The 25180-nt window shown below is 46.4% G+C and overlaps 1 protein-coding gene across 1 annotated transcript in view; it reads left to right on the top strand.

Moving 5' to 3' along the window:
* PHYKPL (5-phosphohydroxy-L-lysine phospho-lyase) overlaps positions 1 to 25180 on the top strand; it is a 460271-nt gene that overhangs the window by 369695 nt on the left and 65396 nt on the right. The window contains exon 9 of the mRNA XM_069652639.1: positions 8131 to 8285. Within this exon, the coding sequence (XP_069508740.1) occupies positions 8131 to 8285 (155 nt within the window). The remainder of the gene's footprint in view (positions 1 to 8130; positions 8286 to 25180) is intronic.

Genomic DNA, 25180 nt, shown 5'->3' with positions numbered 1-25180 from the left:
ATGTCGGCAACTCTTAAAGTAACTGATTTTTGTTCCCTGATCAAAACTTAAGGGAAGGGTGGCCTCATTGGACTGCTTTATCTGGATTATAGTGACAAAACTGAGGGTTTTCCCGTTGACAATCCCCTAACCGCATCCCAATTGATGATTTTCAGGGGTGCACAATGACATGATTACTAATCGTATCTCAGAACAAAGGGAATCCCAGTGGCCAGCAGGGGAATAAATCAACTGGATTGCATGAGATTGGGGTACATCAAAGCTCACTATAATTTATTGCCTCTGCGCACTTGGAGGCCTTTCTGACCCCTCGATTGCTTCTGTCATTTGGAGTTGTTGCGTTTTGTGCTTAATTATTTAACGCGCACTGATCTCATTTTAGGTGAAGGATCACAGAGTCCTCCTCAAATCCTCCAAACCCCCAGCAATCTACATCCGTGCTCAACTGCACTGCCCATCCTCCTGTCCACCATATCCTTTTGCCCTGACCTCTTTAAACCATTCCACAAGGCTCTCACCTGCAGTAGAGTGGTTGTAGTTATGTCAATAACACCTCATTCAAAAATGCATTTTCCTTCCTCATCTCAGGTCAGTCCATTGCTTCTTTATTTCACTAATGCAAATGCCAGGATTCATCTCTCTTTGGAGATTCAAAATTCTTAATTTCTCTTTCACCCACTTCAGGATGGATGTGTCTATATTGAGTCTTTTTTTTCTTTCACCTTCTCATTGCTAAGTCATCTCTGGACTTAGTTTTCGTCCCCACTCTTTCTTCATTCATAAACACTGATGCTTTGGCTACTGTTCAGAGTTCAGTGTTTGCGATTCCCTTCCATGCATGCTTCATTGGACACTTTGTTACTTTGGCTACAGTTCACAAGTTCAATGTCTGTGTTTTATTTCTCTCACAGGCTTCATTATACACTCGTGTTTTGACTGCAGTGACCAGAACTCTCTCTTTTTTTCCAAATACTACCGGAGAGTCCAGTGGCTGTTTACTTGCTCTGCCGCAGTGGTACTCCATGCCTCTCACCAAGCACCATTTCCTCCTCCTTTAGGGTATTCAGCGCATCTCACTAAGTGTGATTTCAGGTTACTCAATGCCTCTCATTTACCGGTACTCCAGGATACTCTAGGATACTCCATGCATTTCACCAAGCACCATTTCCCTCCTCCAGTAAATTCATGGTAATGGGTGCCTCTCATCCAGCACCACTTTCTCCTCCAACAATTCAGAGTACTGAGTACTTTACACCAGGCTCCACTTCCTCAGCCACACCAAGTTTTAGAACCTCTTGTCAAGAGTTGTAATCACATGGCAACCTTTCAAGTGTCTCTCCACTCTTTTCTCATTTCCTCCTTCTACTTTGTCATCTCTCAGATGTTCCCATTGTATGCCTCCCTTCTGTGGAGTTAACACATCTCCGAAATAAACTCTTTCAGTGTGCTTCTCCTCGCCCGGCTGACCCTCTTTTGTACAGTCTTCGTAAACTGCATCGGCTCAGGCTTTCAATTCCTAACTCTAGGTCCGACTGATTTGATGGTTAATGTCTGAGTTCTTTCCCCAGTTTTGGCAGGTACCTTCGGCCTACTCGAGTAATTACTAAAGGTTGTGCCTTCTTGAATTTCATATGAGGAGGCTGAGGCTGTGGGTAGGTCTCCTTCTGCACTGTGTAAGAGGTTTGTCCTGCCAGCAAGTTTTGGATGCTGGTGTCTGTCTGCAGAGTTTGCCCCGAGTCTCCTGTGCTGCATGCAGACCCAATGGTGGCATCAATCCACTGTATGCCTTTCCCCAATGACCTACATTTCCTTTTACATTCTTGGAGGTTCGCATACATCAGTCCCTGACATCCTAAGCTGATCAATGGATGCAGGCCCGCTCCCACGGCCTCTCTGCAAAGAGTTCTTTTGGTTCATGTGCCTTCCTTAAGAATGCAGTCCTGGCTCTACCTTGGCCATGTTGTAATACTTTGTGGGAGGAGGATTGAATACTGGTCCATGTGGGGAAGTGCTAAACAAGATCCACTTTCTTAGGCAGCATTGTATCAGTCCCCTGTCACTCAGGTTTTGTGTCTGCCTTTTCATGACATCCTTTCACTTGTCACTCTTTGGTGGTATATCCCTGCAACCTCCGATCTGCCTTAATGTTATCATCTACTCTTGACAGGGTTCTAAAATAAATGTGAGTGTTGCACAGGGCCCTCTTCCATATTGACCTCAATATCCAGCTGTTCATTACCTCGACTGCCGCGGTGGTTAGGATGACTCTTCTATAGCTGGAAGGACCACCTGCACCTTACCAACCACTTCAGAATGTCCTCTCTTATTCACAGGCTTCTCTTCTACTGCTTCAGCCTCCGCTTGGATCATTCTCCCGTCCTCCTCACTCCTCTGAACAAAGTAATTAACTTTGCTGCTCGTACCATGAATAGTACCCCTCGGTCCTCTCTGAACTCCACCTATCGCCTCATGCTGAATGGCTGTCCATATACTATAGATAACACTTCAGATTCCTTTACCTGGTCTTTAAATCTACCCCTGGTGTAGCCTCTGTCCCTATTTGGCTAGCTCTGTCTCCTGCTACTTCCCACTGCTAGCAGAGAGGATCAAAGAGAAGAAGAGACGAGAGAAGCATATGTCGCATGAAATCCACAGACACATAAATAGAAAAGGAGGCACATAAATACATTATCCACATTAATAGAAAGATGTGCCTACACAAAGATAGACAAGTAATTTAGGTAGCAAATATAGATAGATCAATAGAGACATGACTCCACAGATAGAAAGACAGATGCACATAAAGAAACACTTATACGCACATAGAAAGATGGAGACAGAAAGAGACATAAATATGCAGACAGGCAAATAGATACACAGACAGGTAGATATGCCCGGATACAAAAATAGAAATAAAGGCAGGCTGGCAGACGAAAAGACAGACGCACACATAGATACAGGCACATAGATTGATAAGCAGACGGATACGTCAATAGATATAGACACATGGAAAAATAAATAGAAGAGTAGACACATGTAGTGGAATAGATGGATGGATCTTTATACAAAGATAGGGAGATAGAGAAAAATAAATAGAAAGAAATCTAGACAAAATAATTGACAGATAAAGAAAGAAAGACATCAAGAAAGAAAGGAAGAAGATATGTTGATGCATAGAGAGACAGGTGGATGAGGCAACACAAAAATAGACAATTAGATAGATAAATAGACAGAAACTGACACACTGATGTATAAACATGATATAAAACACATGATAGATAGACTTATAGATCGATTTATGAAGAGATAGATAAATCTTCCATAGGCATGAAATACGCGTAATCGCATATGGTTGAGGGGTCTCCACAAAGACAGCATAAATGTTCCACACTGATGGGTTATTGGGGTACATTAGAACAAGGTGGACAATTAGATTGATTAAGAAATTAGTCAGAATGGCAATCTGGTAGGTTGCTCCAAGTTCTCTAGTTCAAAATAAAATGCCTCTTCAAAGGTTTCTTTGGGTATCCCCCTAGCACCAATCAAAGTCTCTTGAGCCAAGCTAAGTTCCTTTGCGGGCCTGCAAATAGATTGCAACTTGGTCCACTTGATCTGCTATACACTGTTGGTGGTTGCATTGCCTTCAGCTCTCCTTTTTGGCTGGACTAGGAAGTCCACAGGCCCCGTAATCGCATAGGTTGTGTTGGAGGCTCCACAGGCCGGTATCTCGGCTCCTACAACCTCTCTGTCCCAGGCTCCAAACAGCTCAGTCTCACTATCCACCTTGACACCCTGACTTATGCTTGGTCCTAGAGGACATTCTGGCATCTGTCCTCCATCCTCACTATTAACCAACTCCTAGTGTGTCTCCTCAGTACTTTGCTGCATGCTCATTTCTCCTCGCACACTTTGTGGGTGAGGAGCATGTGTTTTCCGCTCTGTTCTCCTCTTGCCTCTTTCTCTCTATCTCCTCTTTTGATCACCTCCTCAGTTTGTCTTATTACTCCCATTTCCTCTGCTCCTTTCTTTTTCACTTGCTCCTTAGATCTTCCTTTTTAGGCCACCTCCTTCCTCCCTCCTTAGATTTTATGCACACCCTACCTCCTCCTCGCCCCACCACACACGCTTCCTTTTCTCTTACTCTCTCTCTCGACCACCTCTTTTTCTCCTCCTTTTGTGACATCCTTCTCTGCTCTCTTCTTCATCAGCTCTTATCCGGCTCCTTTCATTTTGATGATTGTTTGATCTTTCTCTTTGGATATCTCCTTTTGCGCCTCATAAAACCCCCTGTCGTTAGCTATTACTCTCTCCACACCACCACCTTCTCTCTTCCATTGAGCAAGCTTCAGTTGAAGGCCTGCACTTGTGGATGATTCTGTGTGCTCGTACAAGATACTGTTTCTTAATTGATTCCCTCTATCAGGTGCTTCTGTTTTGCTACCATGGGCCTCACATTCCCTGGGTTAGCCTCCATGTATGCCATCTTGGATCCTTTGCATGTCTTGCGCATGCATGCAATTGCAAGAGTTCCATGCCAATACTCCTCCAGCGTCAGACTCTGCGGATAGCTCACCCTGACCCTTAAATGGCGATCCTGCACGTATTGGTGTAGTGCTGTATCCGAATACAAAGTGTTTCTGGACTGGGGGGCAAGTATCAGCAAGTGGCAGAAAGAGTATCGGAAAAGTTAGCCGCAGGTGAATATCGGGAGGTCGGAGGAGGGGAACATCAAGAAGTGGTGGGAGGGTAACATCGGGAAGTGATGCGAGGAGAATACCTGGAGTTCATAGGAAAATAGCAGCAGGTGGTGTGGGAAGCAGAGGGAATCCAGCACTCATGAGCTACTAGATAGAGCAGGAAGGAACAAGAGGACAAACATCTTCCAAGCCAGGGGTGAAACTGATCAAAAAGGGTTGAACCCACATTTGGAGCAGTAATGATCATATGGCCTGGTGTGAAGGGGGGCCAGGACAGAATACAGGGTTTGAGAGTAGAGATCAGAGCCTTATGGTTTGGAGATTATAAGGCCCTTGTAAGTTCTGCTAAGGACACTTGGTCCGGAAAAGCTGGTTGACTACCAGAAAAAGGGAAGCCCAGCTGTTCCTTCTGCTGGCAGCGGGACAAAGCAACATCTACAGAAAGAATCGAAGAAACAACAAGCTTGTGGGCTTTTGGGCAAGTCTCAGGGCAGAACCTATAATCTTATGAACTGCAAAAAGAGAGCCCTGAACTGGTGGAACTAGTGACAAAATGCTGCCCGGACATTTTTATGTTCGATTCGGATTTGCCATAAAAGAAGCTTTTGAGTTTGGGGATGGATGAAAGGGACAAAGAGGATGCATGAGAAAGGGATTAGGTTGAAGTTCGGTGATAGCCTGCAGTTATTTGATTGTTTTCTGTTCTGTTTTGCCATTTGTGACAGGGTCAAAAGCACAACGCTGTCTGGGGCCCAATTACCCCTTCCAAGCTGGGGTAAGAGTCCAGGAAACACTCTCCAAAACCTTTGAGTACAGGGGGAGAACAGGGGATACATGATACAGAAGACCATTTGCCAGGCTAAGGCAGGAAGGAAATGGCGCCTGGGGCTAAAGGCCCTTACAAAGTCTCTCAGGAGAAACTCTCACCGAAAGACGAGGACTACCCAATGGGGGCTCAAGCCAGTTTCTAGACTGGAAGGTGAGGGCTATATACACCCAGGAGAGTCTGACTTCCGTGAAAGGTGTTCGGGTGAGATTAGATGGGATGAAGGAGATCCAAGAGACCAAAGAGGAGTGTGCCACAGGTGGATGAGGACTTGGAGGAGACTTTTGGTGTGTTTAGAGAGCACAAAGGTGGTGTTGCAATTGAGAGTGTGGTACCAGTTTTCTTGTGTGTATGGATGCAAATGAGTGAGTCAGAAAGAGAGGGGTAAGTTCAGGAGGGTTAGGAAGGAGTGGAGAAAGGAGTGGTGCATGTTGGAGTCAGACTAGGATGCTAGAGGACAGTGGAGATAGGTGATAAGACTAGGAGGGCAGAGAGTAGAGATGCGACGTGAGAAGAGTACGATCTGGAGGCAGGTGGAGAGTGGAAACTGGAGAAGTGAGACGAGTGATAAGACCAGGAGAGAGAAGGAGGCAAGAGAGGTGGAGTGAGAGGCAGCGGTGGAGCAGGGTAGAGGAGTGCTAGGAGAGAGTCAGGATAGGGATTGAAAGACAGTCACAAGAGGATGGGTAAAACAAGACCATCAGGCTATCCCAGTTTAGGTCACTTGAGAAGCCCCTGAAGGGGGTGGGGGGGTGGTGAGTCTGTACACTTTAGGCCTCCCAAGATCAGGATCAGCCTAGACCTTAGAGGTACCCTATCTATACTGAACAAATCTTTCAACAAGCCTTTTTTGGAGTAGCGAGCCGGGGTTTAGGGTGGCAGGAGCCCCCTTCAAGGTTGAGGGCAATGGTACAGAGACCTCCACTAGACATGGAGCCCCAATTGCTTCTTTTGCTGTTTTCTAATAAAAATGTGAAACGTATTGGCATATTAATTTTTAACTTGCTTGTCTTACATTGGTAAACAACAGAAATAAACACTTTAACTCTCGCCCCAGACAGGAAGGGTCTGTTGATCAATATCCATGGGAGGGAGGGAGGGAGGGAGGGAGGGAGGGAGGGAGGGATGGATGGATGGATTGGATGTAGGTAGGTATGCACGCAGGGAGGGATGGATGGGGATGCATGGACATGGGATGGCGGTACGGAGGGATGGGAATTGATAGAGGACGGGACTAAGGGTGGTTAGGAGATATTAAGGGAGAGATGGATGAAGTAGAAAGAAAGAGGGAGAAATGGAGTATGGGATGTTGAGGGATGGGATGGGGAGGGGAGGGAGGTAGGAGTGGAGATGGAGGGATAGAGAGAGTGATGAATGTAGATGGTGAAGGAATGGAGAGTGGAAGAAAAGGATGGTGGGATGCATGGAAGTAGGGAGGGATGCAAGAAAGGGTGAAGGGAGATCGTCAGATGGATGGATAGATGGATGGATAGCTGAGCCAGCGAATGGGTGGATGGATAGATAGATCTGTAAAAGATAAATTGATGGATGAATATGGATGGGGGAAGCTGATGGATGGGTTGCCAGGTGGATGGATGGATCATGCATGTTTTAGCTCATGTCTGCATATGATACTTGCACACACATAAAACATGATGGCCATCTAAAATACATTGCACATCAGACGGACAAAATAGACATGCCTGTTTGCATCGGGGGCATGCACATACACATACTGTACCCACTTGACAGAAACCTCAACACACGCACGTTTACAGGATACGCATGCACAGACAAAATCGCAACGCTATAGGGGCCGCGGTGATCATATAATGCATCTAACACAAACCGCATTAGTTTGTGAATTTGCAGATGACTTGTGCACGGACACCAACACACCATCAGCATACTGTTCGTCTACGAGGAACAGAGTACTGTTGGAAGATGGGAAAGGGACATACTGAACACATTCATGTGTGGCTGGCATATGCGCAAGCGCATAGTATGAACCTAAGAGTCACACGCCTTCTGCAGGACAATCCCCAGGATGCACTCTCAACATCCATGAGCACATCTGAAGATGCACTGCGCACACACGTCACAATTGGAATTCCTAGGGAAATACCATTTAAGAAAAAAAGAAGCAAATCCGTGGAAGTATGAAATATGTTCCCAGCACAAACAAATTCCATCAGGATACAAATACAACTTTAATTAACACTACACACTGCTGCGTCGTAACATTCATTTGAATCATGGCACAGAGGTTTACTTACCTGCTAATTAAAGCGAGTGTTGTGAAGTAGTGGTGTCCTGTGAGTCAAGTTGACTTTGGTAGTGTGATGAGGATTTTTGTGTTGGGAAATCCTTCAATGGGAATAGGCTGGCATTCCCAACATTTCAGAGTTTCTTCTTTTTTCAGGTACTAACATCTTGACTGTTTTTAAAACGGTGTTATTTTCCACTGATATGCATGTTGGTTTTTCAGTATTTACATACTATATATCACGTTTTAAGATTCAGTTCAAACATTGTAATTGGTTATTGAGCGGAGAGGTCAGTGTTGTCGTGTTTCACAGTTATCATCTTTGCCTTTCACCCCCCCAGTTTGGTGGAAATCCAGTGTCATGTGCGATAGGCCTAGCTGTCTTAGACGTCATCGAGAAGGAGCATCTCAGGGAACACGCTACTGAAGTCGGCAACTACTTGATGGAGTTACTAAATGATCAGAAAAAGAAGCACCCACTCATTGGTGATGTCAGGTACTAACCGCAGGTTTGGTCAAAATGGTGTTGAACTACGAGTGGTACTATTACAGGAATTAAGGTGGATGGGCCAAATGAAAACATGTAAACTTTAATGTCTAAAAGTATTTACTTTTTGATTGTGACAGTTATGGGTTTATTAAAAGAGCATACCAACTTATAAAGACAATGTTCATGAATGTTCCTGGAAGTCTGGGGATTTGTGTATGTATGTGAGAGTGCATGTGTGTGCTGCCAAGGCTCAGGGATCATCGGATGTCTCGACACCAATTGACGGGGTAGGCTCAATATATGCTTTTTTATAGGTACCCACGAGATTATGGGTTACTGAGACTAAAGTGAATGATTTTGGGACTACACAGCAAACACTTGGGTATCCCACCCATTTCTTCACTTCTTTAAGGGTTGTGGTCCTCAGTCCTCTCCTCCCTCCCCTAGTTCTATAATATCCTAAACACAAATATCTCAACTCTTCGTCTTTCCTGAATACCGTTGAGGTTGTTTAATTCACACCTTGGTCCTCCTTGACTTGACCTGCTGGGGTGTGGGGGGGAGCGGGGGAGGAGACACTGCACAACTACTTAGACCCCAGGGTACTTCAGAATTCCCCTACTGTAGTTTGACGGTTTTAATGGTTGTTGGTATCTTCTTTTTTCTGTCTCTCAGGCCCCACCTTGCTTTCTTTCTCTCTCCTCTCCTCTCCTGCCTGGAATACACAATACACTAGGGTACCTGGTATGGTCTTGATCATCCAGGCTATAACAACACTTCCATATGAAAAAAGATCAAGACCTGTAGTAACAGACAGTGCTGACCGTGAACTCTTTCCAGTCATACACTTTCAATTATGAAAATAAAGTACTTTTTTTCAATTAATTAAACATAGAAAATACCAAAATTGATGACACCTCTCTTCACTCAAATGAATGCATGTATACTATAGTATTCATACACATTCACTTGTTCACATAACAGAATACAATCACACCTCATACAAAGGACCCCTCTATGTGCCGCGGCTAAGTACTAACAACATCTCTTTGCTAATTTTTTACACCTATAGCTTTCTTTTAAGTATGTCTATTTCTTCACATATCTATAGTCAAGTGTTTCAGCTGGTATCTGTGCGTGTTTTAGAAGGGCTCTGTGGTACTCCGGCCTTCAACATGACAGGAATGGATTGGGAAATGTACGCCACCTCTTATCTCATTTTGTATTCATAGATGTCTACAATGAAAACATATTCATAATATTAGAATATTGTGCTCAATCTTTACATTTCTATTGCTGTTGATTAAATCATTGTAAATGATTTTCAAGTCCATTAATTCCAGACAATAATGCCTACCTATAGTTGCTATGCTAAAACATTAATCTCTTGTCTGGCAACCATTTTCTGGTGACTGTCGAGGGGATGATCTAGAAATGCCTGTGGGCTAACACCCTCAGAGAATAGTATCCCAACCCTGGGATAATCCTCATGTGGCTTACCTGAAGCCCACAGTCCTTTAGTTGATTTGAATCCTTTGTTTTGTAGGTATGACACTTGAAGTCACCACCTCAATCTCTCCTGATTTGAATCCGACCAATATAAAATGATTGGATCTAGAAGCAAGCCCAGAGGAACTACTTGGTATACTGAATAAGGGTCAAATTCCTACAGTCACTCACACGCACTTCTCTGATTTACCTACTCCCCAGGCTATCCTTATTAGATTAAAGTTCCACCTGTATAATCTGTGGGTGTGGCGCACATAGTCACCACTCCTTTTGCCACTGAAGTTGCTTCTGTGGCCACCTTCAGCTGACTCAATCTACGAAAAACATAAACAAACGTAGATACAGTTGAAATCCATTAGAACACACCCTCACCTGTGGGCGCGAACAGTGCACCGCACCCTTCAAGATAAATAATCAGAAATAGTGGTAAGGATCTCCTATATATTTCAAGGATAAATGTCTATGCGAGGCATCCTTTAACTCGGCCTCATCTGATTTCCAGCATTCGCGGGCGAAAACAAGTCTTCCTGGGATATGCCACGAAAAGTCCACTGAAGTAAATGCAGGCTATGTGCTGCCTGTGTATCGAGCGTGTAGACACTGGTGGGGCTCCAGCATCTTCCGAGGCTTAGCTCAGCGACGGTCATCTCGCATATAAACACAGTGCTGCAAATAAATGTGTGTAAAAGGAAATGCAATTCTGTCCGCTGCACTTACCCCCGTTTCAGGTGCTTGTATTTGTGGGCAGATGCAAAAATAAGCCTGCCTCGCTCCATCAGCCTAGCCCAGTGTACACCAAGGGCTTAGGGTGAAAAAAAATGATCATTCTTCTGGTCCAGTCCTCCCCGTTGTCCCATGGATGTAACCACTGTTATAGGGCACTCCAAAATAAATGATAATAAGCAATTCCAACCATATTCTTCTAATCCATCCCTCTTTCACCTTTTGCTCTTTGGGGTTTTAAGTGTCCTAACACTTGTTTCTTGGCTTAGATTGTAGGTGGCCCCTTTGTTGCACTTGCTGGGATGTTGTCCTCTTGCTAGAAGGTTCCGCCAGCTTGGGACCATGGGGCTGTGGACAGGGAGCCGAATCTCCAGGCGTCGACCGTGCAAGACCGGACCTCTTGGGGCCCAGGAATGGCAATGATCAGACTGGGATGGTAGGCATACTGGCATTTGGATGCCCCAGGTCTTGGGAACTTCTCCTCCTCTCAACCTCCCTTGCACCTTCCCATCTCCTCCTCTGTCTTCATTTCTCTACCTCCCTGATGCCTTGTATCGTTCAGCCTATCTTCACCTCCTATTAGGGCTTTCTTCTCCACCACTTCATTGTGACTTTTTTTAACTCTCCTATTTCCGCCTTCCTCCTCTACAATCAAATGCTCTCCTCCATCTCCTTTGTTAGTCCGCTTTTCCACTTTCTTTAATCTCTTCAGCTTCTTCAACTCCCCCTCCTCCTCTTTCTGCTCCAAACCTATTGGTCTTTGCTGACTACCTGCCATTTCTCCACTCTCCTCCTCCTTGTTCTTCTCCAACACTTCTGTTCCTGCCCAACGTCTTCTGATCTTTGTTTCTCTCTCTGATCTCCCTCTTTGTTTGGTTTCACTGCTTCCTGATTTCTCCAATGTCTTCCTTGCTCTTTCACTGCATGCTCTCCTTTGTAAGCCTCATTCAACTCAACACCCCGTGCTCTCTCTTCCTTTCTCCCTCTCTCTCCCCTCCTGCACACCCTCATCACTCTGCTCTGCCTCCTCCTTGCTTCACCAATTTGTAGTCTTTCTCTCACGGAACCTCCAACTTCCAATGCCACTGTTGCAGACAGAAGTTTCTTAAATTCCCATGGACCTGCCCACAGCGCCTGTAACTGAAGAACTGGACTCAGCTGATTCTCTCTATGAGCCCAACATGGGCATTGTGTCCCCCAGTATGAATCTGATTTGCCTCTGAATTTGAGTGTGGAGCCTTGGACCGAGCCCTCATTAGGGCTTTCCTCCATCTTGATTTTTCATTGCTTGCGATCATTGTCTCACGTCTATACTGCAGTTGCTTGTGCTCGGACGTGTTATGGATATTTGTTGCTGGCGTCTGCAAGTGATGTGGCATCAGGCTTGTCGGCCTGCATAGTGCCTGCACCTTAGTTTGTCAAACCATCTATCAATGCTTGATTTTGTGAATCCTCATGGCCACATACTGGTCCATAAGCAGGTCCAGCCTAAACAATTTTCCTGTCCAAGTCTTTTGTACTGTTTTAGGTCTGGTATCACAGGCTACAGTGACAGAGGTCACGGGCTAGAATACTCACATTGCCGTGCACCGTGTAGACATGATTATGAGTACCACTTTGGGGAAGATACAAATATCTCGAAGACCCGAGAAGTCAGCTCTGCCTGTGAGAGTTCCTGTGCAGGTTGAGGCTTGGGGGGGTCCTTCATGATGTCAATGGAGTGTCCCTGCATTGAAAAATTAAGTTTATTTCCCTTAGGTTTTGTCTCCCCGCTGGGACCAGCCTACACTCACTGGTTACCAGATGCTGCAACTCTACTGAACTCTTGGGACCCATGATTGATTGTACCCCAATGGTCCCTGTTTCAGCCCCACCACCCTTTCAGTTGATTGTTCTACTCTGGGGTCTGCTGGGGTGCCAATAGAGGGTATGATTCTTAAGGCTGATGATGGATGGGGAGCCTCTCTGATTCTCATCCATGGCAGCCCCTGAGATCCATTCTATCCCATCACCAGGACTACAGCACGGAACCTCGAAACAGCATTGGTGCCCACAAAACACACGTTGTTTGGTGTTCTTACCCAAACATCAGTTACTGATTTCCCCAAAATTCACCCATCAAAGCTGGTTATGTAATGGTTGACCGTTACTTACTACAAGTAAATTACATACATTCCCTTTTTAGAGTCCTCCTAGACAAACATCAAGAGCAGTGCCATCGGCCCTAAGGGAAAAGTGGTCTCCCATATATACCAGGTTACTTATTAATCCACGGTCTCTTCCTCTCTGTATCAATGCCCGCATCACCTACACCTGACAGGACAGGTTTAAGCACTTCTTCTCCAAAGTAGAGTTTATTAGTCCAGGTTTGACTAAATTCAAAGTCTTGCGTGACAGAGTTGTCACAAATACATTGTCCAGTTGTTTAGTCAAATATCCATCGTACATCCGCGAACGTGTGATGAGAATTACAATGGTGGCAAAGTGAATATTAAGACTCTGAAACACTTGTGTACGAGCGCAATATAAATAAAATATCATATACCATATTAGCAAGGGTGCATAAAAGATTCATATTTTAAATAAATTCACCACAAATATCCCTATTGCTGGGCTGTCGGCTACTTGAATAATAAAGGTTTTATAAAGAAGAGTAGAGGGTATAACACGGTCTCTTGCCTTTGATTTTCAAACATATTTGTATTATTTCTATTTGCCCAATAATATTCCATCAACTGATTTGGATTGACTCGACAGTTGGAATCATGTTTTGTTGCTTCCAACTTTCCTGTGTGTCAGTAGTCATTCAGGTCAAAGTAACTGTGCCAATGGCCAACTTTGTGTTCATTGTTGCCATCATTTGTGTTCGCGAATTACTTTAATATGAAGCATGTTCCTGGTTGTATTAAGGTGGCATAGTTTACTCTCAGATGCACACAGACCTCTGTCCATTTTATTTTTGAGGTTGTGCAGTTTGCTTGACCTGCAACTGATGCCATGTATGGCATTTAATTTAAGTAGTTTTGGGAAACAACTTATTCAAGCCTGAGTGCATTATAACTTCCATAGAACAAAAACAATGTCTCATCTCCTTCATTGGTTGTATTGATGTGTTCATAACTTTCATTGAAGATTTACAAATGTTAGCTGTATCCCGATGCCAACTTTTTTCACTTTCATTTTTTCCAAGGATCACCTATGACTTATGTTTATCTTTAATTACCACGTTATACAAAGAAATCATAATATTTTTGAGAACATCTTTGAATGTACCAAGTAAGGTGCCCTGTGTGTTTCCATTTGCAAATTGTAGTTTTTCTCATTTAAAATACTATCTAATCTGTCAATTCTGAAATGGGCACATTCCGCAGCCTGCTCCTGTGGTGTAGTGCAAACTGCATCTTTAATGATGCACCAAAATAGGTTACGCTGCTTCGTATTCTAAGGGAAATTGTTAAGGGTCACTCCACTTCACATTCTGTTGGGCAGGACTGCGGAGGTACAGTACTTCTCAATGGCCAACATATAAGACTTACAGAAGTGAATGTCAGAACTGGCTATGTGAGGATCAACATTCTCTCTGTGCCCAGTGTCAAAGGACAACTTCCTCTTGTACTGGCACCCAGTGGGCTCTGCCCCTGCTGATGTATTAATGTATACAACCATTTTGGACAAACCTAGACTTCCCAAAGTGCGTTGTTCGGGAATCGGGCTGTATTGTAAACTCAAACATCGAGAGCAGGGGTGCGGATCCCTCGCTCCCTGTTGGGTCTTTTGAGGGAGAAGAAACTTGCTCTTCGACAGCTGAATTGGTTCCTACCTAAATCGTTCGAACAGATCTGAGAAACAGAAGGGGTGGGGCCACACTCGATCTACCAGCATTATGGAGCACACTTAGCTCAAAAGTGGTGAACTGCTCAAACACAGGATGACAGGCCATTTGAATTTTCTTCCCACGTGTCAAGGAGGGTTAGTGGGGCTTGAGAACCATTTGGAATCCCTTGAGATCTCCAGGAACCTCCTTTCAAGTCTCAAACCTCAAGGGAAGTTTGAGGCAGCGGCATAGATTTGGGGTGACTGTAGGAATTGAGGCTGTTGCATAGATTTTAGGTGATGAACTGTAGGAGGTGAGGCAGCTGTATAGATTTGAGGTGATTGACTATAGGAAAAAGGCTGACACAGCACAATCTTTGCTGTTTGAGAAAGCTGATGTTACTACAAAAGACTATGCCAGGGATGTGAGGCTACATGCTGGGGTTTGTACAGCATTATCCTGTATATTGTCATGTGCTTCTTACTCACAACTGATGTAGAGTTCCCCTTCTTCCGAATGCTAGCAGCCACTCTAACCAGATCCCCGGTAAGGACTGGGTCCCTGGCCAATGTTGACACTGACATCTTGGAATGTACTTGCAACCTCTTTACTTAGTTCCAAGTACATTTCATCAAGTTCATTAAGTCAGGTACATATAAGATAGGGATATCATTCACCGGCATCCTCTCTCAGTAGTCGCACTTACCAACTGACAGCCATGGAACCCACACATACAACAACATTCTCTAAGCCTGCATTCTACATCAATCACTCCAACATTCCAGGCAGGATCCAGGGAAGACTACATCACAACAGTATGCCCAATCGCTCATATCAAGTCAAAGGGACCAGAGTAAGAACCCTAGTGTCTATGCGGGACAACTGTGGCACTTAAAGGCGCTCCTTTCTGTTACATGTCACATCAGGTTGTGGAACGCATACGCTTTGGATAAATCCCCTTCTTCTTGGTACTCCGATTCTTACCTGGTGTCAATTATCTAGAAGCGCAGGCATTGTAAGTGGTGCTAAAGATGATATTAGCACTGATACGAGAATGCACATTGCTGGAGGCAGTTCATGGTGCAATAAAACAGGCTGCACCATCATTGGCTGGCCCACGGATGCAACAGAGATGCAGTGTTTCATATGCTAGAAGAAGACTTGGATGGAAAAATAACCAACCATTGGTGGCTACTGGCTCCTTCCTAGCATGGAGAAAATCCACCATCTCTACACCTGACCAAATCGATGTAACTCTTTAAACCCATGGCTATTCATGAAGGCCAGATGCCATGTGTAGACAAGCATAACATCGATCAACTATGCATCTCTATTACAATGTCATAGAAATTGGCACTTCCAGATATAGTTGTGTAGGGGAGCCGTTACACGAGCCATTAAGCCCACTGATCACATTCACCAGACTTAAAGGCCTCAGTCAGGACCCCCGATGTTTCTAATGTAAATGCTTTCATAGATAAACGAAATCTAGCTAATAAACCTGGAGAGCCAATTAAGGAACTGCCAGACAAGTTACTCATAACACCAGACAGTGTTCTTCATAAACTTAGCAATAGCTTATTGTAGTTACACGTCACATCGTAGATGGCTCTTAGTGCTAGGGAAGGAATTAGATACTCCATTTTTATAATTAAACTGATTCGTAAGATCCTAACCTGTTGAACAAAAGTGTTGATAAATATAGTGAGGCAATTTTGTATTATAGAACTGCAACCTCAGTTAAATAGCCAAATGTTGGTGCCTCTATTAATGCATTAATACAACTTTCTCCAGCATGAGATCATGCTCATGAATATTCCCCGTCGTCAGGCTGGGAATCCTCAGTAAAAGAAAAAATGTTACACTTACAAACTGTATTTCTCCTTTAAACTGCCCTCTGGGTCAACTGCCCCATCCAATGACAGTCCTCTCCCTAAGCCCGCCCTCTGGCAGCCATCTTCAGATTTGTACTGCATGCTTCAGTGTTGGGAGTGCTCAAGTTTGCTCTGCGAGCTACTGCAACGTGTTTTCGATGGAAAAAGGTTCTATTTATGTTCCAAAAGAGCCTGTGTGCTCTTTTCTCCATCTGCTGACAGCGGGGATCCGTTGGCGACGAATTTCAGTGCCCATCAAGGGCAAAGAATCGTCAAAGATTCCAGAAGGCAGTCGTGCCTACTCCGCGCCCTCCGACCATGATGGAGGAGAAGGAGCAAGTTCCCTCTTCAAGCCCTGCACCAAGTGCGGGTTACGCAATGTGTTTCTGGAAGATGAGCACCTGCAATGCCTCTAATGCCTGCACCCAGACCGTAAGGAGGCAGAGTGCGATGTATGCCTCAGGTTCTCCAAGAAGCAGACGAGGGACAGGCACAGTAGATTGTAATGTAATTGTTAATTTGTAATGCACCTAGAACCCGTGTGTTGCAAGGCGCAACAAGGTGTGGGTGTGTGTGGAGGGGGGAAGGATCCTACTTGGCCTTGTACATTCGGATCGCGCAAGTGCAGATATTATTAACACGCTTAATTTATTAGTTATTTATAAGCGTGGATCCGGGATTCGAACCAGTGTTGCTCAGCGTGGTCTTGCTTCCAAGACCTGCACGTTGCCACTGAGCTATCCTCCCTTCACGGCAGTGTGGCTTAATGCCAAGGCCTCTGCTCCATGCTCGGAGCAGCGCCATGCCTCACTCAGGACCGGCCGGTCCAAGGAGCGGTCCTATAAGTCCTTGAGGGTGCCTCATCCATGGGGGCCCAAGACAAGGCCAAGAACCGCAAGTCCGAGTCCACCGGGTTCACCACGTAAGTAGGTCGTAAGGTGGATAGGGCGCGATCGACATACCCGCTGCCTCCATTGCCAGCTGGCAATCAAGCTCCTCCTCAAAAAGGAAATCATCTACCCCGGCTAAACTGCGGCAAGTCTGTGTAGCTGCGGAGGGACGAGATGAAGAATGCCGATCTGCCCACGCAGACCCAAGGGATACAGGCTAAGACTTAGTCGACCATAGAGTTGGTGGCAGCTGCTCACACAACGGTTAAGGGTGCTGACCTTATGAAAGTAGCCCCCGCAGCACAGAAGGTATTCCTACCTCCAAGGCGCGACACCACTGCAGTGACTTTGGCAAAGTCTGCTGGCACGCCAGAAGGAATGGAACTGCCTCAGACCCCAGTTCAAGCCCCGCAGGGGGGAGAAAAGAGGGGCAAGGTGGCCCCGAAACAGACCTCTCAGGCCGTGGCCCACGCCATCGAGGTCTTGTCCATGGACGACGAGGACCAGGAGTCCTTGCACATGGTCCAGGAGGACGTCGAAGATGAGGGGGACGACGGCGCAGCCCTAGTTTTCCGATCCCGCCAGCTCAGCCGATTGATGTGTCTCTGGACATTCTGTCGACCCTTCACACCTTGGTTTTGGAAATCCAGAAGCGGAGGCCACCAAGCCCAGTTACAGTGGTCCCCCAGCACCCCTGTTCAGCCTCCAATGAAGAAGAGGAAGCGCCCTCCAACACCCCCATTTCAGCATCCACACCCGCGTCGGGCCCCTTCTCTCCCAGCAGACACGGGTACAGGGACAGATACGGCCATGACTACGGACGACGACGAGGGTGCAGCAGACGGCGAGTCTCTGCATTTGGATGCGCAACCTAGGGCATCCCCACCGGACGCAGTGGGGTCATTGAACTAGATCAACTCCAGAGCCTCCGAGCTTTTTCAGCTTGTGCCCGAAGAAACCAGGAAGGAGGGTTTCTTGGACCAGAGGCACGAGGCCAAGAGGAAGACCATCATAGCAGTGCCCATTCTATATGACGTGTGGGAAGACGGCCTGGCCCCTATGAAGAATCTTTGCATGGCTCCAGCGAAACAGGGTGAGCTGGAGAAGAAGGAACGGGTGCCGGACTCCGCACCCAAGTGCCTGAGGTCGCAACCATCTCCGGATTTGATGGTATCAGCGGCCACGGGCAAACAGTCGGTTAACCCGTCCTCCTGATTTACACTGTGGCGTCCACTATAAAGGTGGCCAACGCACTGGCAATCCTAGCCAGGTATGACAGGGAGCTGTGGTACAAGCTGGGGCCTATTCTGGAGTTCCTCCCCAACAAAAAGAGGATGGAGACAATCTCTCTTTTCCAGGAGTGGGAAGTTGCATCTGATCACACCATTACAGTGGCATTGGACGTCGCCATTACAGTGGCATTGGACGTCGCCGACACAGGGTTCTAGCAGATGGGGAACAGTGTCTGCCTTCGACGATAAGGATGGATGAAGGCCACGAATTTCCGGCAGGAGGTCCAGGTGAAGGTGTTGGACATGCCCTTCGACGGAGAGGAATTGTATTGGAAGGTCGTCGACAAGTCACTCCAGGCCATGAAGGCGGATACGGAGACGGCCCGTTCCTTGGGCACTCTCCAGCAGAAGTGCTCTTCTTTTCGCTCCTCCTGGGGAAAGTCGAGCAGGTCTTCCGAAGGTTTCTCCTTTTCGTACCGTCAGCATTCCAGATCCACGAACCAGAAAGCCTACAGATACTGTTCCCAGGCCTATGGTACCGGACGCCGGCTCCGAAACAGGCCTGAACCTGCCGGGACGTCAGGCCCTCACACGTGCACCCCGGTGGGTGGCTGGCTGACGAGGTTCATCAGCGAGTGGAAGAAGATTTGAACAGAAAGAACCGCCGGCAGGCGGAATCGCCGGCCAGTCCTAAGGCCATACAAAGGCCTGTTCTGCGCCCCAGGTCCCCCACTTCTATCATCCACCTAGAGGGGTGAGGGCAGGAGCCCCCCAGCCCCCCAGCCCAGCAGAGGATCCGGATCAGGACCCAGGCACGGCGCGTGCTATCAGAGCAGGGCCTGCCTGACCCTGTCCATACAAGGTGCCTGACTCGCACATGCCGGGCGCATCGCGGCACGATATCGAGGCTGAACCTCGATTTGAACAGAAAGAACCGCCGGCAGGCGGAATCGCCGGCCAGTCCTAAGGCCATACAAAGGCCTGTTCTGCGCCTGTTACGCGCATGGGAGCGCGGAGTGGCCACCACCTCTGCTCAACTTGCAACTTACCCACTGCCAGAACCCTCTCTCATAAGGAGAACGCATTGTAAGTACATGCAAGTACCGGGACATTACTGTATGCATGGACTCTTAGCCACTCCCACTTAGATGGGTCTTTGGTCTCTAGTACTGGTCACATACATACCACACCTGTTTGTTGTATTGATTGTTGTGGCATTTAGACCATGCTACTGTGTTATGCCCTATGGTCGCACATAGACCACGCTATTGTGTTATGCCCTATGGTCGCACATAGACCACGCTATTGTGTTGTGCCCTATGGTTGCATATAGACCACGCTATTGTGTTGTGCCTTATGGTCGCATAGTGACCACGCCACTTTGTTATGCCCTATAGTCGCACATAGACCACGCTATTGTGTTGCGCCCTATGGTCGCATATAGACCACACTAATGTGTGGTGCCCCATGGTCGCATAGTGACCACGCTACTGTGTTTGCCCTATGGTTGCATATAGACCACGCTATTGTGTTGTGCCTTATGATTGCATATAGACCACGCTATTGTATTGTGCCTTATGGTCGCATTTAGACCACACTACTGTGTTGTGCCCTATGGTCGCATATAGACCACTCTATTGTGTTGTGCCCTATGGTCGCATAGTGACCACGCTATTGTGTTATGCCCTATGGTCGCATAGTGACCACGCTATTGTATTGTGCCTTATGGTCGCATATAGACCACTCTATTGTGTTGTGCCCTATGGTCGCATAGTGACCACGCTATTGTGTTATGCCCTATGGTCGCTTAGTGACCACTCTATTGTGTTGTGCCCTATGGTCGCATAGTGACCACACTACTGTGTTGTGCCCCATGGTCGCATAGTGACCACGCCACTTTGTTATGCCCTATGGTCGCATAGTGACCACGCTACTGTGTTATGCCCTATGGTCGCATATAGACCACACTAATGTGTTGTGCCCCATGGTCGCATAGTGACCACGCTATTGTGTTATGCCCTATGGTCGCATAGTGACCACGCTACTGTGTTATGCCCTATGGTCGCATAGTGACCACGCTACTGTGTTTGCCCTATGGTCACATTTAGACCACACTATTGTGTTGTGCCTTATGGTCGCACCGATGTCCTTCATCCGCCAATCCTCTGCACGGCGCATCGCCCCTAGCACACACATTATGCTACTTTGCCTTACCATGATCATGTTCCCCTTCTGTGTCATGCAAAGTAATATACTTTGCAACGGTAACAGCTACATAACCCATAAAAATGGACTAGCTAGACCCGCCTGCCCAAGACATTACCCTATCGTCTGCCCCACACCATTCCTGCCCACTACTCCAGCCTTCCTCCCGGTCTCACAATCTGCTTATCCTACCCATGACCACGCACAGCATTACAATGTCCTAGACAATAAGAGTGCAGATAGATCCAAGCAGAACCCTACCGACATTAGAGCACCCTGCCCCACCCATCATCACAGCCCCTCCACGATGACCGACCTTACTGTCTCTCAAGCAACCACCCTTATCCCTACCGATCGCAACAATAGACTTGGTGCCAGAATCCACCACAAAACTAGCAAACGCCCAGCTAAACTACCCAACAAAACTAACAAGTACACTATAACCCCCATCAACTCTACCCTCCATACACTAAAAGGAGCTCTTCTAAATGTTAGATCACTAGTCGCCCATTCCATAGAAGTCGCCGACATCATTCTGACTAACAACCTAGACTTCCTTGCTATGACAGAAACTTGGTTACATGAGGCTGCGGGGCCATCCCTGACAACTACACTATCCTCAGAGTAGACAGACCTAACGCTCGAGGAGGTGGTGTAGCCCTCATCTTTAAGTCCTCACTTGATATCAGACTAGGCTCCTCTCCTCTACTCAAATCATGTGAACATCTTACAGTTAAACTACAAACCTCCCCGAAGAGTACTATCACTATGCACCTAATCTACAGACCCCCGGGTCCACCTGGCTCATTTTAGGAAGATATCACCTCCCTAGTAGCCGAAAGCTCCAAACCTTCAGCACAAATGATTATACTGGGAGACTTCAATCTCGGGTTTAATGACCCTCTTGACACCCCTGCCATTGCCCTGGCCACGGAATTAGAGGAGCATGGCCTCCTTCAACTCTGCTCCAAACCCACCCACTCGAAAGGCAGAATCCTTGACTGGGTAACCGCCCTCAATTGCAACATCACCCTAAAGGACCCTGTACAGCTCATCTGGACGGATCACCACTTCCTCCCCCTTGACATTAATATCAACAACCTAGTGCACAAAAGGCCTATTATTGCTCCGGCCTGCCTAACTAGGAAAAAGAGCAACATCACAGCTGAAGCCTTAATGCCTCTGGTGACCCCCATTCTGAACGCCCTACCAACTACAACTGACTTAAACTCGCTGGTCAACGCCTATAATGACTCCATGGCTAAAGCTATCGACACCATTGCCCCATTAAAAATGCGCAAAGGGAAACCTAAAGCGCACCTGAATACGTGGTACACCCCAGAGCTCAAACTTCTCCGACTACAAAAAAGCAAACTTGAATCACTATGGAAATCGGTGCCTTCAGTAGACAATAGAACTAACCTTACCAATATCTCCACCCTCTACAAAAATGAGATCACACGTGCTAAGAAAGAATCTCTTAATTCCAGGATCTCACAGGCAGGCTCCAGCACAAAAGAGCTCTTTAACATCTTAAAGGAATTAGAAAACCCCACTCCTCCCGAAGATACCTGCACAAAGGATAAACCTTGGTGCACAGGGATCCAGAATGCCCTTGCCAACAAAATTTCAGGGCTCCAAACTGAAATTGGAAACAAACGGCAACAGCTCACTCATGACCCCACCTCCAGACCCACCCATCCCCCACTCACCGCCACTAGCTCAGGCTTCACCTTCATAAAGGTTACCATACCTGAAGTACAAAAAATTATAGCATCCTTGAAACCCTCGAACTGCAAGGGGGACAGTTGCCCCGCACAGATTATCAAGGATGCTGCCAGGGATCTCTCCCCCTTCATCACCAAATTAATAAACTTGTCTTTTTCTAACAACATGGTCCCAAGTAATCTGAAACAATCCTGGGTCCTACCCTTGCTAAAAAAACAGACCCTCGACCCAGACATACCCACAAATTATAGACCCATTACCACTGTCCCATTTTTACTAAAGATTCTTGACAGAGTGGCCTATTTACAAATTCAGGATTACCTTGAAACTAACCTATTACTAGGTACTCGCCAATCTGGCTTTCGTCCCCAACATGGGACGGAAACGGCCCTTGTTGATCTCAAGAGCCAGATAGACGAAATCAAAGATAAAGGGAGGGCTGCCATCCTGCTTCTCCTCGACCTCTCCGCTGCCTTTGACCTGGTTGACCACAAAATCTTGTGCAACCACTTATCATCGGCAGCACACTTCTCCCACTCGGCGGTCACATGGATCCAATCCTTCCTGGACAACAGGACCATGCGAGTCTTCTCACCCATAGCAGCAGCCGACCCTATTCCCATTACCTGCGGTGTCCCACAAGGATCTTGTGTTTCACCCACTTTGTATAATATATTTACAAAGCCCCTATTCGATAAACTGGACCATCTGGGTGTCACCTACACCAACTACGCAGATGACACCCAGATACTCCTCACTTTATCAGGCAACTACAACGCGGACGCCAACAGGATCGGTGAAGTCTTTTCCATCATTCAGGCATGGATGGCCACACATGGCCTCTGCCTGAATGATGACAAGACTGAACTGCTCCTTGTCGGCTCACCCAACACTATCCGGAATCTCAGCCCTAGATACTCTAGCTTCATCATTGACGGCAACACCATTCCCACTGCCAAAAGTGTAAAAACTCTTGGTTTCTATCTCGACACTAACAACAACTTCGCCAAACAAATTAATATGACCGCCTCAGCCACTGCTTACACTGGGAAACTAATCGGAGCCTGCAGACCTTTGATATCCCCCAACAATTGCCTTACTCTAGCCAGAGCACTTATACAATCCAAACTGGATTATTGCAACAGCCTGTATGTAGGTGTCAATAAAACGGTTGTCAATAAACTGCAAGTTCTACAAAACAATGCACTCCGTGCCACCCTTAATATTCCCAGAAGAGAACATATCTCAGCCACAAGAATCACATGCAAATGGCTCTCCATCCAACAAAAAATAGACCTAAAAACTATCTGCCTCACCTACAAAGCTCTTAACCACCTGGCCCCACCTTATTTAACCGATAAATTCACCTTAAGACAGAATATTAGAACCACCAGATCCTCTAATACACTACAACTGACAGTGCCCAAATACTCCTTTAAAAGAGCCGGTGGATCCAGCTTCCCAGTTCTAGCCTCACAATTATGGAACACTATTCCATTGGACATCAAATCTACCCCTACATTTCAACCTTTCAGAACTAAGATCATCACCTGGTTACTCAACAAATAACTAGCACTGTATGTATGTATGTATCCGCTACGATGTTACTAATTCTACTATAACTGCTTTCATAACTGCTTTTGTAACTATACATATGCTGCACAAATGTACAAATGTTCCTACCTATGCCTGTAACCTGATGCTTAAGCGCCCATATACCTCTGGGTCAGGAGCGCTATACAAAATAAATAAACAAACAAACAAACAAGCTGGGGCCTATTCTGGAGTTCCTCCCCAACAAAAAGAGGATGGAGACAATCTCTCTTTTCCAGGAGTGGGAAGTTGCATCTGATCACACCATTACAGTGGCATTGGACGTCGCTATTACAGTGGCATTGGACGTCGCCGACACAGGGTTCTAGCAGATGGGGAACAGTGTCTGCCTTCGACGATAAGGATGGATGAAGGCCACGAATTTCCGGCAGGAGGTCCAGGTGAAGGTGTTGGACATGCCCTTCGACGGAGAGGAATTGTATTGGAAGGTCATCGACAAGTCACTCCAGGCCATGAAGGCGGATACGGAGACGGCCCGTTCCTTGGGCACTCTCCAGCAGAAGTGCTCTTTTTTTCGCTCCTCCTGGGGAAAGTCGAGCAGGTCTTCCGAAGGTTTCTCCTTTTCGTACCGTCAGCATTCCAGATCCACGAACCAGAAAGCCTACAGATACCGTTCCCAGGCCTATGGTACCGGACGCCGGCTCTGAAACTGGCCTGAACCTGCCGGGACGTCAGGCCCCCACACGTGCACCCCGGTGGGTGGCTGGCTGACGAGGTTCATCAGCGAGTGGAAGAAGATCACCACCGACAGATGGGTGCTGGACACTCTCGCACAGGGACTGTCAGGTTGGAGCGACATTCTTTTACATACAGTATCATATACTCATTTACATTGGGTCAGGGGAGACACATATTTAGTATAGAAAGGATTTGGGAAGTTATTATGGGTTATATTTTTAAAACAGCCAATTTTGCCCTTAACCTTCATTGCAGTCTATGGAAAATGCCCCAAGCCAAGATGGAGGTTCTCAGTCTAAATTCTAATTGGCTGGAGATTGTTTATAGGGAGGACAGTGAACATTCTAAACTGCCTTTCATCGTCTTTGCCCAGCTGAGAGGTCGTTTGCTATGCTGCTCCTGCTTAACTTGTTCTAGGGTGTCAAGTTTCAAGCAGTCGAGCGGCATCTTTGAAAATATAACAGGAGTTGTGTATGGAGTTTGGTGGAGACACAGGACAGGAGTGAGAAATTTCCAATTTTCTGAGAAAAGAAGTTTTCAAGACTCAATCACAAGATAAGTGACTTTCCATGTTTTGATGAACTTTGTAAAAAGTTTATATTAATTTAAAAGGATTGAAATCGCAAATCTGTAT

Source organism: Ambystoma mexicanum, chromosome 3p (assembly GCF_040938575.1).
Source record: "Ambystoma mexicanum isolate Mex_15411 chromosome 3p, UKY_AmexF1_1, whole genome shotgun sequence".
NCBI lineage: Eukaryota > Metazoa > Chordata > Amphibia > Caudata > Ambystomatidae > Ambystoma > Ambystoma mexicanum.
This window is presented reverse-complemented; position numbering and strand designations above follow the sequence as displayed.